The following is an 18,434-nucleotide window of genomic DNA, read 5'->3' as shown; positions in this document are numbered from 1 at the left end:
TAGTACTAATTTAAAGAGAGGAAAAAGAAGAAGAATAAAAACAGTAACTTAGCAACAGGTTAAGATGGCCAACTGACCTGACTTTCCAGCTGACCGGTGGCTTTATTGAAGAAGTGAAGTTTGACCTGACTCTGACCATCGTCAGCTGAATTCTTGAGGTGTGAGAACCTGTACCTCCAAAGGATGGACTGAAAATCATAAAACAAAGAATAAAACAGATTATCAAAATAGCTGCAAATTGTACAGGGATCCTTAAATGTTTGACATCATAACTTTTGGTTTCCTTTTCTGAGGTAAATCATCTAATAATTGGTTTCGAATTTCTCTCTTACTGCCATTTTTTTCTTCTCTCTCTTAAGATTTATATCTTTTTTATTTATTTATATAATTTGTTTCTTACTGCCATTTAACCTAAATTCGACAAAGCACAATTTAATTTAAACCACAACGTATAGTGTTGACATTTAAAGGGCAAATGGGTACAACCTCCCAATTTAGCAGACTTAAAGAAACAATACAAGTTTTTTTTTTTTATGGAACTGTATCTTCTTGGTGATATTTTGCCTTTAAATCATCCCAGAAGAATGAGGGTTATAATTAGATGACGACTTGTCACCTTGTCAGGAGAAGAAAGAATGCAAGGAAGAATGTATGCTTCAATGATGTATGCTTCAATGATGTATGCTTCAATGATGTATGCTTCAATGATGTATGCTTCAATGATGTATGCTTCAATGATGTATGCTTCAATGATGTATGCTTCAATGATGTATGCTTCAATGATGTATGCTTCAATGATGTATGCTTCAATGATGTATGCTTCAATGATGTATGCTTCAATGATGTATGCTTCAATGATGTACGCTTCAATGATTAACTTATTTGCTCACAAACTTTGAGCATTTATTTGATTTTTAAACATTTTGGACTTTGAGAGGAGCTAACCACTATTATTGCCTTACAGCGAGCCTATGGGTACCGTCTATAATACTGGCCCAATGTTATTAGAGGTTCTTTCAGCTTAAGTTATATTGAGACCAGAGGGGGGGGGGTGGGTGGGGGGGAACATGTCAATTTTGTCTCCTTACCTTGTTTTGAGCATCAAACAACGTAAAGCCATTCTCCAAGTCAAGGCACAGACCCGCAACTTTCTGCTTCCAAGTACACCCGTAGGTTTTGCTCTGTACGAAGGAAAAGATTCAGAGTTATGAACAGCTAAATACTGATGAGTAAGATAAAACTAACTTTGGGGATGGGTTCACTCTGAAAGATTCTCAGCGCTACTTTAACCGAGGAGTAACAACTGTAACTGCATAAGTAGGCATAATCTACATATCCTGAATACATTTAACCTAGTACATATCCTGAATACATATAACCTAGTACATATCCTGAATACATATAACCTAGTACACATCCTGAATACATATAACCTAGTACACATCCTGAATACATATAAACTAGGACACATCCTGAATACATATAACCTAGTACATATCCTGAATACAAACAACCTATAGGGCACATCCTGAATACATATAACCTAGTACATATCCTGAATACATATAACCTAGTACATATCCTGAATACATATAACTTAGTACACATCCTGAATACATATAAACTAGGACACATCCTGAATACATATAACCTAGTACATATCCTGAATACATATAACCTAGTACACATCCTGAATACATATAACCTAGTACACATCCTGAATACATATAACCTAGGACACATCCTGAATACATATAACCTAGGACACATCCTGAATACATATAAACTAGTACACATCCTGAATACATATAACCTAGTACACATCCTGAATACATATAACCTAGTACATATCCTGAATACATATAACCTAGTACATATCCTGAATACATATAACCTAGTACACATCCTGAATACATATAACCTAGGACACATCCTGAATACATATAACCTAGGGCATATCCTGCATACATATAACATGCACATACTGAATACATATAACCTAGTACACATACTCAATACACACATCCTGAATACCCTCAGTCTCCAAATCAAACTAACTTTCCTTATCGAAGAAACTGATGTAATACTTTTAAGCAGATCTACATTCTAACTGGCACTTCCTACCCTCTCTCTTACCCCTCCAGACCAAAGAAACTGTTTCAACACTGACCCCTAGTTTGGCAACAGCCATGTGAGTTGCTCGTAAGATGGCACTCTGCCAAATATTGAGTTCGTTTCTGGTCTCTACTCCGATATAATGAGCCTCGTCTTCACCGGACTGAAGGAGGAAACAGTGTGGTCGGTTATCCATCAACTCGGAATCCTGTCGAAATGAAATCATGAAATATATATCTGTTATTTCAATAGACCTTCCCCTCAACACCCCACCCAACAATACCCAACTCCTCCACATTCCACCCCCTTAACAATGTGGTCGGTTATCCATCAACTCGGAATCCTGTCGAAATGAAATCATGAAATATATATCTGTTAATTCAACAAACCTTCCCCTCAACACCCCACCCAGCAATATCCAACTCCTGGACATTCCACCCCCTTAACACCCCACTCCTCAATACCACACCCCTCAATACCCCACCCCTCAATGCCACACCCCTCAACACCCCACCCCTCAACACCCACCTCTCAATAACCCACCCATCAATACCCAACTCCTCAACTCCCCATCCTCAGTGCTCCACCCCTCCACCCCTCAACACCCCGAGGCATTGTAAGGCTGTAAGCCAAATGAATTTGTATAGATTCTCAGTTTAGAGTTGGTATTATCTTCCAGATACAATATTATCACGGCCACTGTCCTTATCCCAGCAACTATTACAGCCTGTCCTGTGCCCCCAGCCCTCGTGGCCCCCAGCCCTCGTGGCCCCCAGCCCTCGTGCCCCCCAGCCCCCGTTCCCCCAGCCCCCCCCCCCACCCCAATTGTTCCCTCTCCAATCCCTCACTACAAAAGTATTACTGGTAACTTTTCCTGCAGTTCCAAAGGATATTTAACACTAAAATTTTATTTTATAAGAGAAAACCGAATATAAAATTTCCTTAGATGCTTTGAATACTTTGTCATCAGTCAGGGAATAGATTTATATAAAGGATTATGAATTTAAAATGAAAGGTTTAAAAGTAGAGTAAAGTTTGTTTTACCTTGAATATTCTGGAGATGACTTCATATAGTTTGTATTTCTGATCACATCGTTCCCAATCTCGATTTGAAGACTTGAAGGGAGATAAACAGAACTTTTTATCAACCACTTAGAAGGCTTTGGAGTTTCAAGCAAACTCTAAGGTACCGTACGATTTGCTTAGTTTACAACAAACAAAAAACACTCCCTGGCACAGGTTTTCAAAGTTTAATTCTAACGGTAATCTTTTCAAATGAAACCTAACATAAACATCATAAAAAATTTATACTAGAAATCCTACAAAGGTAGAAACATTTAAGTGTTCCTGGAGAAGTTTGTTTTTACTTCACCATACATGAAAGCACAGTGAATAGGAAAAAGGACACACAATATTAAAAGGTCAACCGTTACCTCTCAATACTGAGAGAGCAAAAGTCACATATTGCCAGAGGGAGGATCAAGGGGGATCCAGGGGGGAGGGGTTGTAAAAGGAGGCAGCTTAAACATAACCTTCCCCACAATTAAACTGAAAACTGTGAAATTTTGACTTCACATAGCATAACACAAAACAGTCAGCCCAGTATCATACCATCACATGAGCAACACGTCAGAACCGAAGGTTAACGTCATAAGTGATGGTGTGACAAACAATTTATTATCTTGGAGAAATTAAAACTGCATACACTGTTCACTAAAATAATATATATAAATATATCCACCCATTAAAAAAAATGATATTAAAACTACATATGTGTTTGAAAGAGTACAAAACAGACTAAATATTTCAGTCACTTCATGAACATTAGGAACCAGTTTAAGCTTGATAACTTTTTAATACTAGTTTATTTTATGATGTCATATCTCCTATAAATGATTGAGAATAAATTATAATTTTTTTAATATTTGATTTGCTAGAGACTCTTCATAACTCCAGAGTTAGTCAACTGTAGTTAAATACTGTTTTTTTTTTAATGAAAAATATCAACTATACAACAGTTTCAAAACAGCTTAAAAGAAATACACATATCTTGCTGAAGAAAATTTTATTAGGAAATGAAATGCCAAGTGTCCCTTTTTATTTTTAATTGTTTAATTTTTATTTTGGGGGTGGGGACTGAAATATATGCTGGGCTGCACAAGTAAAACTCTCTTTGTATTCCGCAGAAAAGAACAAGAGTTTGGTTCATACTGATGGTAGTATGTGTGGGAATGCGCATTATATTACCTTTTTGGCTCCCCACAGCTCCTTCGGTTGAGGGTTGGACACCCCGCAAAAGTCTCTAATTACTACACGTGCATGCGATACCTTCTCAATGATTCGAAAAAATTTTTATTTTCACCTTTGCATGGCAGGTTTAAAAGCTCTATGAGAGCTTGCTAGAGAGTAGCTATAATACATACACTGCTGGCCAAGTAAACCTGACTCAGTCATTTGTGTCACCCCATCTCCCCCCACGGGCGTCACCACACTGACTACCTGACCACTCCCGCCCGGCTTTACATATGGAAACTTCGTTCACACTATCCAGTACTAAAGGATAAAATACTTACTGGAGCATTATCGAAGAGCATAATATCGGGTCCTTTAAGTACAAAAAACTTTGGTTTCCAAACACCCTGCATTGGCGTGGGTGCGTGTCTCTCCTCGACCCAGCTGTAGTGAAGAATCTGAGAAGAGAAATAATACAAAGTTACTATTACTGTGAAAACTGTTGCCTCGTAAAACCTGATTTTACAATTGATCCCTTCTGATCACTTATAATTGCTTTATTTGGCCGAGTGGATAAAGGCGGTGACATTTGAGAGAAATGAGGCTTAGCAATCGGGAGGTTCCGGGTTCGATACTCGGCCGGGTCATAGTAAGGTGGGCTGTTTCATCCAAGAGCAATCTACGGTTTTCCCCATCTGAAATGACCTCTATATTGAGAAGATTCCCCAAATTTGAGTTAAAATGTTGAAATGGAAGCCCCCTGACGTGTAAGTTGTAATCCATAAGCTCTTGCGGGTTTCTCCCACATTTGTGGCTGCTAAAGCGTCGTAACAATAACTTTTGATTATTATTATTATTTGTCTTCTGTGAGGTATCTTGGGTTGATTTTGCTTCTGCTGTGTCATCTTCAGGGATGGAGTTCCAAATCTGAAGAATCATCAGCCATATAATGTAACAAATCTGTTGTACAACAGGGCCCCCCTCTCTGCCCAATCAACCCACCCACCCCCCCTGGATTACTTCACAAGAGGTCAAATGTGTTTATTGTTACACATAACTCATCAAAATGTGGGTAAAACATCCTTTATTTCTGATGGACACACTTGTCATTTTTACATGCAGGTGGCTATTAAATTATCCAAGAATATATATGGGTAACTGTGTATAATATTATTTATCATGCTAAGGCCATCAGGATCGCACAGTACAAGTTAGCCATTGTGGAAAGACTTTAATAAGGAAATCGTAATTGAAGCTGCATCTAGTGTTGGGGTGATTATGTAGATTCCCTAACATCACTATCAGATATTAACAGCCATTCTGTTGCTCCTGTTAGCAAGTGATTAACCATTTCGGTCTATTCCATAAAGGAAAGAATCGGGTCCAAGCAAATTGAATGTCAAGATTTACTTTGTCACTTGTAAAATCTCACCTAATGGTATTTCCTCCCCCCCCCCTCCCCCTTGAACTAGAGATGCCACTATAGCCATTGAAAATCATCTGAAAATTGGCCTCTGCTCGGCCTGACCATTCTAAGAGAGATTGGCAGTATTTGGTTTTCAATAGGCTACTGCAAGTTACATATTACGCTACACACATAACAAAATTAGCCTAAGGTTATAGGGCCTAACACAACCTCATCTATCATATAGATGAGTATGATATCGCTGCTTGCCAACTCCAATTCAACGTGAAATGTGACTGGAAAGGCAATTATCCTTCCGATAGAAGTGACGAATCCTACAAACCTTTCCAAAACATGAGTTGCTTTAAAAGAAACAAATGAGTTTAACTGATAAATCCTGAGCTAATTGAGGGGAACGAATCACACGGTTGTTCTACTTCCCAAGGGAAAATATGCCACAAACGTCTTCCTAACCTTCTACCGACTTGGGTTTCAAATGCGGGGGTTTTAATTGCCTCATACTGCATTACTAATGAAGAGGTGCTTGCTGAAAATGCTTATGTTCGTCTTCTTCAATCAAAAACATTTTAAAGGAAACGTCCCATTTATGTCACTCACAATGCTGTTGTCATGCGTTTTTAGTAACCTACACAACATTAAATGGTTATTCCGATGGCTGAAGTGGACAAGATTGCTTAAAAACAAATTCTGCATCTTTTGTATGGTGAAGGTATGATATTTTGTCCCCACAAATTTGGTGATATAGTGTGAGATGCATTGAGCCAAAGCAGAGTGGGATGATGTCGTCATAGCAACTGAACTGTACTTGATTTTGCTGTCCTTTGTAATATTTAAAAAAAACGTTATCCACGGAGGAGAGAAACAAATTAACAGGAAGATAATATAGGTAAGTGAAATCCCTGCGATGTCCCTTTAACACTTCACACACTACACAAACCACACCCTACTAATGTAGCTTTCACCTTTTGTTTACAATTCAAATTCAAATTTTTAACTTCTAGACCCTGAAAAACATCTTCAAATAACAGTTCCTTTCAAGCAGCCAAAGCAGAAATGAGTCCCAAACACAAACAAAATAACATGTCAGCATTTCTTCGAATGAGCAACAGTCGGTTTGTCCTTGGAGGCCAACAAAGGGCATCACTTTCTGCTAGATAAAAACAGTTTATAAGCTAAACCAGTAAGAACCACACCATCATTTCTGGTTTATAGTACATTGGTAGAAGGAAACTGGATTTGCTCTTTTCACTGGACGGAAAAAAAATTGTTTAATTCACCGTGGCTGTCCTAGCAATGATGTTGCGGATGGAGTTCCTTTACATTCTTCACTATTTGAGAGAGATATTGAGAGTGGTAAACTCTGGTCCTTTAAACGACAGTATTATGATACATGCTCGTCCCGTGGATCGTGTTTCAAACGAGTTACTGTGAGGAAATGGCCTTATCCATGGGTGTTCACTGAGCAAGCTTAGGTGTAATAGTATTATGTCGCAAAATGGTTGATAATAATTTTACCTGTTGTTGTCTCCTATATTTTGAATACATAAGTTAGTTTAGCAGGACCAAACTATCTCCTAGCCAGATCGTTGCAGACTACGCATCAAAAAGTACAAAATACAAAAACATGCAGAATTTGAGCACAACATATGCTCTTACACAAGTTTGGCCCCCTTTTGATGGAAACCTGTTAGGAAACATAACACTGTCACATATATAGTAATGTGATGCCAGATAAACAGACATTGCTGCAATAGTGGTGACAATTTTTTTTTTTTTTAAGAGATGAACTTACATGCTCTGAAGCAGAGAGTAGAGTATTGGCCACTTGAATCTGAAATCAAAGAAGCATTTTTACCATTAAAATCTTCTTCATGTCTGAAGATACATAAATTCAGATAATCCCTCAGAGTTTATAATATAATGACAATTCTGTATCCATTTCTTACTTAACCATCTGTCCATCCTCTGCAGATAATTCCTCTGTGATGTGAAAATGCTGAAATGATGTGTGCACACTGAAAATAACATGCTAACCCTCCCTACAGTATCCACTTAAAACTACTCTAATGGATGTTTTACGGATACCTTGGAACAAAAATCCATTTACAATATACTGACAATTTCTAAATATCCCCGTTTTCCTTAACATTTTCTCCATTATGAAGGCTAATAAGATAATTCCTCTATGATGTAATAATGTAGACAAAAATTCTAATCAATGGTGTAAGGTTGCTATGGAAACGGTTGTATGGCATATTAACAAAGAAACAATCTGTTTACTCACAGCTTGAGCATTTACTGTTGCAATGTTTGCGCTGATGGCCCTCGTCCAATCAGCGACTTCTCCTGTATTCTGACAAAGCAGCAAGCCCGAGGATGCACCGTTCATTGCTATTACCTCAAAGCCTTTTGACCTGAAAGACAAGATCGACCAGAGAATGGTTACCATGGAGATATGTTAATACCATGCACAATTGAAATGAGACAGAGCTAATGCTAATGTATAATAATCTTGTGTTGAGAATAGGAGCTAATAAACAAAGAAATCCAAATATATACAATATCTTCCTTGTACTCAATATACAGATTTAACAATTCTGCCCCGATATCAACATTTTTAAATTATCGTTAAAAAAAAACTATCAACCTTGGGAATTAGTTTACTTTGCCACACTACTATAGGTTTCTTGCCTAACATTACATGCATAACATTTTCACAGCAGATAAAGCTTAGCCTAACCTTAAATTGCATATATATATCTCACAGCAAAACTTGTTATTGTCATTTCATTGTTATGTTAATGAACAGCTGAATGGAAGTATAAATAAGAGTCCAGACGATGTTTCAGTCTTCCTATGAAGCAATGTGCTAGTTACAGGAGTGAATTTGATGGCTATTGTGCACTAGCTAGGGTAGTAGAGTATACACAGGTAAATGCACCAGCTACTTCCAGTACTGAAAGTGATTCAGAAAAATGCAAGAGGCAAAATCAAATGATGTGTGATTTCATTGTAACATTCCCTAACAAGGAAGTTACATGCAGAATTGATACTAGTACTAACGTGATTATGGTTTTTAAAATTTCTCAAGCATGGAGGTAGCATACATACACAAAGATTTTCTGGGTTGTTTCTTCCTTTGGAAGATATAGGGAGGAAGGTGAGGTGGGGCTTCGTTATTACTTGCTTTGTGTGATTAAGATGACAATGACAACGACTGACTTTTCATGTGTCCATTCGCAACCGATCATATCAGGTAAAGCGAGGGCAGTCTTCAAGATAAATGACACTTTCCAATCTTGACCCTTTGGATACTGTACCTTTGTTTGTCTGTACCTTGCTGGTACCTGGTAACTCTTGCCATCTGTAAGGGTATGGTACCAACATCCACCCATCTCTTCTGTAACTTGGGTTGATTTGCCTCCGGTGAATCGTCTTCAGGGAGCGAGAGGGTGGCGTTCCGAGTCTACAGAATAATCCACCATATAATGTCAAAATCATTTGTACAACAAGAACCTCCCCTCCCACACACCCCCCCCCCTCTTTTCTTGTCATAAACTGCCACCCTCTGGCATCTTCAACTGTGCCAGGACAAACTCTGGACTTAAATTGCTAAAACATTTTATTCATGAACTTCCCCCCAAAACACCTGCTTGTGTCTGGTCGTTTATTTTTTATATTTTTTAACCGAAGCATATGAAGATTACAAATTGATCCATTAGCAGAATCCTCCTTCATTTGATTTGCCAACAAATTCTTCTTTTACTTCATTCCAGTTTTAAAAAATTTTCACCTCCAACATTTGATTATATTTAGTGCATTTTAGTATAAATAATCAAATGCAAACTTAAAATCGTCAATTTAAAAAAAAAAAAAAAAAAATCTGAATTTTACTCTGTTAGATGAAATAAAAACATGCTTGGTCATTCTGATAATTTTGCTATCAATTTTTTTGACTTGTCATACTCTCATTAGTTTTTATGACCGACCAACTTGAAATAATACTCACTTTACGACAATTGGAAAGGTACCACAAAGACCATCAAATATGGACAGATGTCTTTCCCTATTTCCTCATACTTGCAATAATGGTTCTGAAATTTACCCTTAACTTTCTAAATATCTAAAGTAACGGAAGCCATTGGACAGCTTTAAGTAGTCATCTCCACGAAGTTAACCCAATCTTATCTTGGTTTGAAACTACTTTGGGCTGGGCAAATGATTGCTTTTTAGCCTTTTAACTTCATTTATTCTTTCTATTCTTTGCCAAAAAAGAAGCAAATTTATCGAAAGGAAGTACCTCTCACAGACGTTACACAAATTTCTGTGATGGGAATGGATAAATGGTAAAATCAGCCGTCGAGTCAACAACCTTGAAATTACAACTTCAATGGTCTGTCCCTGAGCCTTGACTCAAGTCCAACTCAAGCATTACATAATATGTGAATCATCCATTATTTTGCCTTTCATTCTCATTATTCAAAAGAAAAAACGTCTTTCCAAATAATATGAGTTTTACAACTTGATTTTTTGGTTAAGATGTCATTGAAGAGTATAAGACCACGAGCTGACTCAACATCAATCTGTTTTCGCTTTGCCGACAGACACGATCAGGGAGCTACAGTACCTTCTGAAACATTCATTTGGTTCTAATAGAGAGCCGAGTGTTTATATATCAACAATATTCTCCCCCGTGTCTTTAGTGATATTGTTAATCCCAGTAATTCCGCATATGTTCGTAAGAGTACGAGGAATAATACCTATTTTTCAGTTAGCAGACATCACTCGAAACCCGGTAAATTACTCTTGAATAACTACTGCTATAAAACCTGGAAAGTGCTTCCGAATGATATAAAAAACTGTTAAATCTTATGTAAAATTTAAGCGCAAACTAAAAGCCCACCTAATTGAAAACTACGCTGACTGAGTATTGAATATCTCATGTTTATTTTTCTCTACTCCTAATTGTTACCTTTTTTCATTGTTATATTTGCTATTTTTTGGTCGCTAGCTCGATAAACTATTGTTTTTCTAGTGTCCTGTTTATACTATACCACTTTGTTCTATTGTTCTCTTATGTATAGACGAAATAAATGAAATGAAACGAAATGAAAAAATAAGAGAGTGTCGGTACCTGCCAACCGTCCATATTACTGTCTGTGCTGTCGTCATGGTGATTTATCTCCTCTTTACCCCTGTCTGCCAATTTAGCTGCAGAAAACAACGAGCAAAACCCCCAAAAAAGGAGAAAAATGGGAAAACTTGTCAGTTGCAAACCCATCCAAATAGGCCGGCCTCTTAAATTGCAGACAAAAAAGGGATAAGCATGCTTTCACAAATCACAAAAAAAAAATGCAAATGCCACCCGAGTTTATTCCCTTCATAAACCATAAAATTTAAACACACATTGCAACAGAAATAAACAGATCACAGGATTTTGTTTTGTAACACACTCCTGTGCCTTGCAAAATAGTTGCAAAGGGAAGACAAAATAGCATTTATTATCGAAAAGTCCCTTGAAAAGTGACAAAAATTGTTTTCCTTCAAAAGCTCCTATTCAAAATGTTTTTAATTAAACAGATCGCAGCAAAAAGTACACAAATAAATTCTAACTTTTAAACCAGATTGATTGGTCTTTGTAAATTAACATTTTGAGGGAGGGTTAAGAGTATAGTTAACAAAAATGTATATACTGTAACTGGGTAAGATATTTGTATACAGAAAAAATGTTTGTGTAAGAATAACAAATATTTGTGACTGGGTAGGATATAAGAATAAAGAAGAAACATTTGTGATTGAGTAAGATATATGAACACAGAAGAAATGTTTGAGTAAGAATAATAAATATTTGTGACTGGGTAGAATAATAAAGCAACATATGTGACTGAGTAGGATATATGAATAGAGAAGAAACGTTTGCAGCTAAGAAAGATTCTTGAATAAAATAAAGAGCGAACATCTGTGACTGGTTACGATTGGGAGTTAACGACCCTAACGTAACCAACCAACTGTCTGAACAGATCAACATAAACATCAATAAAGGTTTTAATATCTCACACCAAATGTGTCTCTCTCTCCTCTCAGTGTATACACAAGCTCTAAACCTCTATAGTTTCAAGGATAGTGAAGTGATGTCACACTGCAAAAATCTTTTTCTAATTTACAATGCCACACTGGGGCCTCTGAGGAGGTAATCATATCCAGTATCGCTCAAGTGGTCACTTTTAGACACTTCTGAATCTCCCTGACGAAGAGTTCCATTACAGTAGCAACATACAAGGCTCATCAATGACTTTAATGTACACAGACACATTGTGTTAGTACATAGATTGGTATATGACCTAAGCTTGTTTTGAGGTTTTATTTGCAATTGATCAAAGGAAGATGTTGATTGAAATAAGCCCAGATATCATATTCCATATTTCTCTCACCCTAGGACAACCATGCACCTCTCGGTATTCTGCTTGACAGCAGGAGACCTATGTTTTACTGTGCAGACATTGCAACTAATCACCTCATGTTACACTATATAGAGTCAAGTTACCTTCCAAGAAGCGTAAATTAAATTAACAAACACATACGCAACTACGACACGTAATCCATATGGAACCATCGGTCAACTAATTTATAACAGCAAACTTTTTAAAAGGAATGGGTTTTGTAGCTTATTGGCTGTGGGAAAATACCGTCTTCATTCAAGAGGGCAGCATTCATTGCTATTGTGATGATATTGTGTTGTTTGTCATTCCATACTTGCATGATAGTTGCTGGCGTTCCTGGCCTTCCATACTTAGTTGAATGTTATAGTTAATTTAAAACCTCACTAAAGGTCAAATTGATCGTATAAATGTTATTCTTACGACAGCTAACATCTTTAATACTACAATCATCAGAAGTATATCTATACACTCCCTATGTTGTACGTATCTCTGGGGGATTTTCCTGAAAATAAATATTGCCTAGACATAGTTTCTTTTTCCTTTTTAGCATTGTGAAGGACCTACAAAATTCAGATGCATATTAGAACATTACCCTCATTCTAACCTACATTTAATCTTACGGCTACTTTCATGAAGATTATATCTGTCTTTATGTTGGTCCTTGCAACAAATTCTTTTAAAAACTGCTGCACTAAACCAAAGAACTGATATTTGAAAGCACTTTCAAGTTTTACAAGATAGAATGTGCTGCTAACTTTGGGCATCCATTGAAAATGAAGACTGCCATGTTAAGGATAGTTATTCAACCCAAGATTTTTACTGTCAGGAAAATCTCGGATGAAACGTTTTCCAGGCAAATAACAAATCTGTGTCGCTTATTTTTAAGTCACTTGCCCCTTTTTATCACGACCGGTGAAGTTTATACCCAAAGACGGTTGAAATTCGGCGCGACTCCCTCCCCGATGGTATTCGCTATGTTACTAACGACTGAGAGTTGTTAATCTCATTACAAAATGCACCCAACGAGACAAACACCTAAGACAGTCCACTTAAAATTCCATTCAACTTCTTTTTTTAGGTTGTTGTTCGAGTACATTCGTGTCTGGAAGTCCCATTGGCTGTCAAGTTTTGCCCTGTCGCCCATTAAACTTTCTGTCCTCGGAGGTTGAAGTCCTTTATCGTTGTTTTTCTTCGTACTGCGAATACTCAGAAGGATTGTAAAAGTCTCTGACTCTTCCTGTAATTCCTCACTTTCCTTCCAGCTCCTGAAACCAGATTCAGCGAGCTTTCATGTTTTCTAATGCTCAGCAACTATTTATATTAGTCCCACAAAAGTCCGCCACTCATCTCAATGACAAATTCCTCACCAGATATTAGTGCTCACTCTCTCTGTCTCTCGCGCACTCTATCTCTCTCCGTATCTGTCTCGAGATGTAAATTACACACATCATTGGAAACCTCTGCGTACGGAATACAGGAACGGCAGTAACAGTACTGTAAACAATTATGCCATCGTTGGACCGATGCAATTTACAGAGCCGGTAGCGAGGCTGGAAATAACTATTGGACCCTTAATATAACTGTCAACGGCACCCTGATTTACGAAATGATATAATGTCGTGGCTGCGATGTGTTCGGATTGGTTGCCTTCCCTCTCTACTGTCTGCAGATTCATGTGAGAAGCTGTTTGCCGTCAAAAGTTATCACTGACTGGCTGGCCAAGAGGATGTTGTGTGTGTTTGTGGGGGGGGGGGTAGTACTTTAGAAGTTTGCATTTTTGTCATAAGAAATAAGGCTGTCCGTTTCTTACCTGCTTGCTTGAGGTATGGTGTTGCTGCCCGAAAATGTCGGACTGTTAATGTAACTTCCGTGCCGGCATTCTTCAAAGCCACAACCTGGCAAGAAAATGAAAAAAGAGCCATTCCATCATCAAGTTTCTGTGTTACTTTAATGAAGTCTGCCAAGAAGCACCGAGCTCATTTTCAGCGAGTTACGGGTAAACCTGTTTTTGGTATCAGTTTTTGGGTTATAACTTTGGTCACTCTGGCCAAACCGCATGTGTACTATCCCCCTCCATCTAACTATGATATCTATGTACTTACTATTATTTTACTGACTCCAAAATCGGAAATTCTGTGTCCAACAAGTTTAAAGTGTATTCATGTGTTCTTGGCAATTAAAGTCTTTAAGCCCCCTGTCATCACCCACCAAACTGGGGGGAGGGGGGCAGTATACATTAACAACTGGTAGTATTTTATGTGTCAATGTTCTTGCCTATAGAAAGATACATCACACACATAACCTTATTGTGTATAATAACAACTCAAATGCTCAATACCTTACCAAGCCCCTTCGACAACTTTGGTAAAACATTCAGCCACACTTGTGTCAATACCACATTTCAATTCCCTAGACCTAGCCATGTACTTTGCATACGTGAAGTAGAGCAGGGCTGCTATAAGGTCGTCAGTGTTAGGCCCCCACATTTTACCAGCTTTCAAATTACTTCACTCTCCAAAGAGACATTCTAACTCTCTCAGCTACTCCAGGGGATTGACGAGTGTTTGGTTCGGTAATTCGATGTCTCCGTTGAGGGTTACATTGCTGTGAGGGGTGGTAGTAAAAACTAGTCTGTTGAAATGTGAGCCCTGGTGACCATTATTAGAAAAACATTTTTAGGGGCCATGGTGTTGTCCTTTTAAACGTCAGGAACTGGAAAGTCTGCTTGCCAGTTTGTAGCCCCTTCATGAGCACAAAGGGGGAGAGGGGGAGGGGAGGGGTGGGAGAACTCTCCATAGGAAAACACTACACATAGTAACTAACAACAATGATTATTATTCATAGTCCATAATATTGCCAATGAGTAATTTCTGAGTGAAACAGCTCCTTAAGTAACGGGTAAGTCAAGTCATTAGCTGTTTCATATAATATTTCTCAAAATATTAATTGGAAATATTAAAAGAACCAATAGTATTTTTGCTATCAAGTTTAGTACTTTTATCAACTTAGCTAAAAATGTGTAGGGCGTAGACTGAGGACCCTGAAAAGGGTAAACCAGGAATAAAAACTTGATCAAGGTAAAACTTTGAACTCACTGCTTCATCGTGTGTTGCGTGCTCTATTGACATACCATTGACCTGCAATGCAAAAAAAAAAGACAATAATATCAAAATAAAAATAAAATAAAACTGTTAGCAAACTGCTTATCCACTAGAGAGCCTGTGTAGGAGAATGTGTAAAAGTAAGTTGGCCAACTTACTTTTACATAATATCAAAATGCACAGTTTCTGTATCATGTGTTACTCTGGTTAACATTCACAAATCACCTCTTTTAAAAAAGCGTTAAAGGACTATGATATCCATCCCGCTGTTCCTGCTCTCTGCGAGAGCGTCGAGTGTTCACAGTTTGGACTTTATACATCTCTCAAAACCATCCACCAAGAAATAAAGAAACCGTTTACAAAAAATTACACTGCTATCAACCTAAATACACAGTTGTAAAAAGATGGAAGTTTTATAGTCCCAAATTTGTTTCCGATAGACGGTGACCAAAGAACTCTTACGACTACGAGAGAGATCCGTTTTGCAGTCGGCAGTAAAAAGATTAATCCCAAGAGGATGCGAGGTGACAGACGTGGATGCAAACATTTTTTTATGATTTATTTACGGCAACAGTCCAATGAGACACGGTTCAGTATGGTTGGTATGCCATTAAAATGCTTGAAAAGGTTCTGAAACCAGACTGACCGGGAGGAAGAAAAAATAGACCGCACGACAGGTAGCTCGTAGCTATTTTCATTTAACCGTTTAACAATGAGGCCATTTCCAAGCGAGGTATGTATACACAATCCCGCACCCGTACGCAGTGAATACCTTGAGGCTTTAGGACTTGCCCGTATTTGGTACCCTAGATATTTTAAATTATTGGATTTCCATCCAGCCACAAGTCAATGAGGATAAGATTTGTGGTAAATCAAATCCATCGGATCTGACTTGTAAATAATTTGTTTTTCCGGTTTCACGCACTACAAAGTTTGTTATTAATATGGCAGTAAAGGGATAAGTGTTTGAGCTAGGGGAAAAACCCTCATTTGTAAGACATAAATTTGCTGTTTCTCTTTCAAGCATCAAAGTGAACCATCGGATACTTGACCGAAGAGGAGGAAGTGAGTTTATGGATAAGGGCAGAGAGGCCCACTACTCATCTGTGTAGGTTCTTTTTAAAATAAAATAAAACTGTTAGCAAACTGCTTATCCACTAAAGAGCCTGTGTAGGAGAATGTGTAAAAGAAAGTTGGCCTGACGTTTCGATCCTTGCAGGATCTTCTTCAAAGGCTAAATGACAAGTAACAGTAACAGAAGGGACAAAAACAAGCACAGAATACAGACAGGTTAATGAGCATGGTGAACACAAAGAGATATGTAAGGGGATTAGTAGACAAGGGATGGAGAGAAGAAAAGCAAACAGCCTCTCTCCATTAATGGGAATATAAAATTCTGCCAGTATTAAAGCATATGTTTTCTCCAAGTCACACCCATTAGGACAAACAGACTGTATGAGTCTGCCTGTGAGAACATATATCTCTTTGGCAAACACACAGACTATATTTACACCACACACAGACTCCATTGGTCTGCCTGCCAGTAAATATAATCCTCTACGCTACACCTCTGATATTGATAAACAGAATATGGTACAATCTACAGTACCAACTTGTTTAAGCCACACAGAGTGGCCATGTCCAAATTTCCATTGAGCTTGTCAGCTATCCAGTGATGGGTAGCGTTTAGCTAACTGTGAGAACTTCCATCTAGACTTAGAGACCACATCACTTTTGTGATTTAGTCTGTAAGTCAATGGGGCTTTTAATTTGGGTATGCTACCTTCAGGACATAGTATATAGTTCTATGGTAGGATAGCGTAAATTGTGAGTGATAGGTAGTGTAGGCTTTCAGGACCAAACAATTTCACTCACCTTCAAAATTGCATCCCCAACAAACAGCTGGCCTGTTTGATCCGCTGTAGACAAAAAAAGGAAGATATAGCTAACGGTCAAACATCAAAGAAAGCTTAGGAGAGAATAAGTAAGTAGGATAAGTAAGCTTAGGATAGAAATGGAAATAGAAAAAAAAAAAAGGAAGATAGCTTACAGTCAAACATGTAAGCTTAGGATAGAATAAGTAAGTAGGATAAGTAAGCTTAGGAAATGGCAGTAATTCACCCAGTTGGGACCATTTTTTCTCTACTGTAGTGTCATGTCCTGCTTCAGAGCACTCGTATTGTCAGTACGAGCAGTATGAATATCATGTTTCTATCAGATCAAGGTTAGGAACTGTTTGTACTGTCAATACCAGTGCTTTGAAGCATGATATTGGAGTATAGTTTAGAGAGGTATTAGCATTAGGAAATTGTTTCAACTGGCTGCAGTAATTGCACAGGCTCATGCATATGCATATATCTATTTGACAATTTGTCATTCAATTTTTAGTTTCAAGTATGCAAATATTTGGGTTGATTTCCAAAAAAAATTATTAAGTCAGAAACCGTTGACTTGTTACACAACAAAACAATCCACCATGCAAGTGACAACTTTGTCCCAAAAAAACAGAGACCCTTTACTCATAATGGACAAGCCCTTTATACAAGGTTTACTGATTTGGGTGTCAATTGACCTCAACCGACCTTTAACCCCCACCAAAACCAACAGACAAAATTTCTACTAACAACTTTATACACAAATTAAATTGCACAATTCCGTTTAGCTTACGGCTCTTCTTCAAACATTACAGAGAAAGAACCAGACATTGTGAAAACTCAAATTTTCAATGACAAAATTAATTTGATTTCACAGATGAAACAAGACCTGCCAACACTGAACACCGTTCATGTGTCGTTCCAGAGCACGCACTCGTTCCATTTACTATAAAGCATATAAATAGCGACCTTCATTATGCTGATATATTATTTAACCGACCGACAAATAAATTCTCTCGCTGTTCCATTAACACAATTCTAAGAACTCACATACATGCTACTAGCTATCCCGAATTGATTTTTTTCTCCTTTAGTCTCTCGTTCCGACTGGACTGCTAAATATAAATGAAAGTAGGAGTACTAGGTAGAAAGGTTGTCATATGTTTTATACCGCCATTATTGTCTGACCTCTATTCTCGGCGACTAATCAAATTGAGCACAGGTGAATCTTTCTTAAGTTGCTGCC

General features: G+C 37.8%; 1 protein-coding gene across 6 annotated transcripts in view; it reads right to left on the bottom strand.

Moving 5' to 3' along the window:
• LOC139954942 (gamma-2-syntrophin-like) overlaps positions 1-18,434 on the bottom strand; it is a 69,064-nt gene that overhangs the window by 3,280 nt on the left and 47,350 nt on the right. For all 6 annotated transcript variants that reach the window (XM_071954965.1, XM_071954963.1, XM_071954960.1 and 3 more), the window contains exons 6-17: positions 17,190-17,233; positions 15,309-15,350; positions 14,024-14,108; positions 10,908-10,984; positions 9,094-9,239; positions 8,058-8,187; positions 7,566-7,604; positions 4,689-4,805; positions 3,160-3,231; positions 2,171-2,323; positions 1,089-1,181; positions 78-188 (exon numbers count right to left, since the gene is read on the bottom strand). In XM_071954965.1, the coding sequence (XP_071811066.1) occupies positions 78-188; positions 1,089-1,181; positions 2,171-2,323; positions 3,160-3,231; positions 4,689-4,805; positions 7,566-7,604; positions 8,058-8,187; positions 9,094-9,239; positions 10,908-10,984; positions 14,024-14,108; positions 15,309-15,350; positions 17,190-17,233 (1,109 nt within the window). The remainder of the gene's footprint in view (positions 1-77; positions 189-1,088; positions 1,182-2,170; positions 2,324-3,159; positions 3,232-4,688; positions 4,806-7,565; positions 7,605-8,057; positions 8,188-9,093; positions 9,240-10,907; positions 10,985-14,023; positions 14,109-15,308; positions 15,351-17,189; positions 17,234-18,434) is intronic.

This window comes from Apostichopus japonicus, chromosome 17 (assembly GCF_037975245.1).
Source record: "Apostichopus japonicus isolate 1M-3 chromosome 17, ASM3797524v1, whole genome shotgun sequence".
NCBI lineage: Eukaryota > Metazoa > Echinodermata > Holothuroidea > Aspidochirotida > Stichopodidae > Apostichopus > Apostichopus japonicus.
The sequence above is the reverse complement of the archived record's forward strand: the minus strand, read 5'-3'. Positions and strand labels throughout refer to the sequence as shown.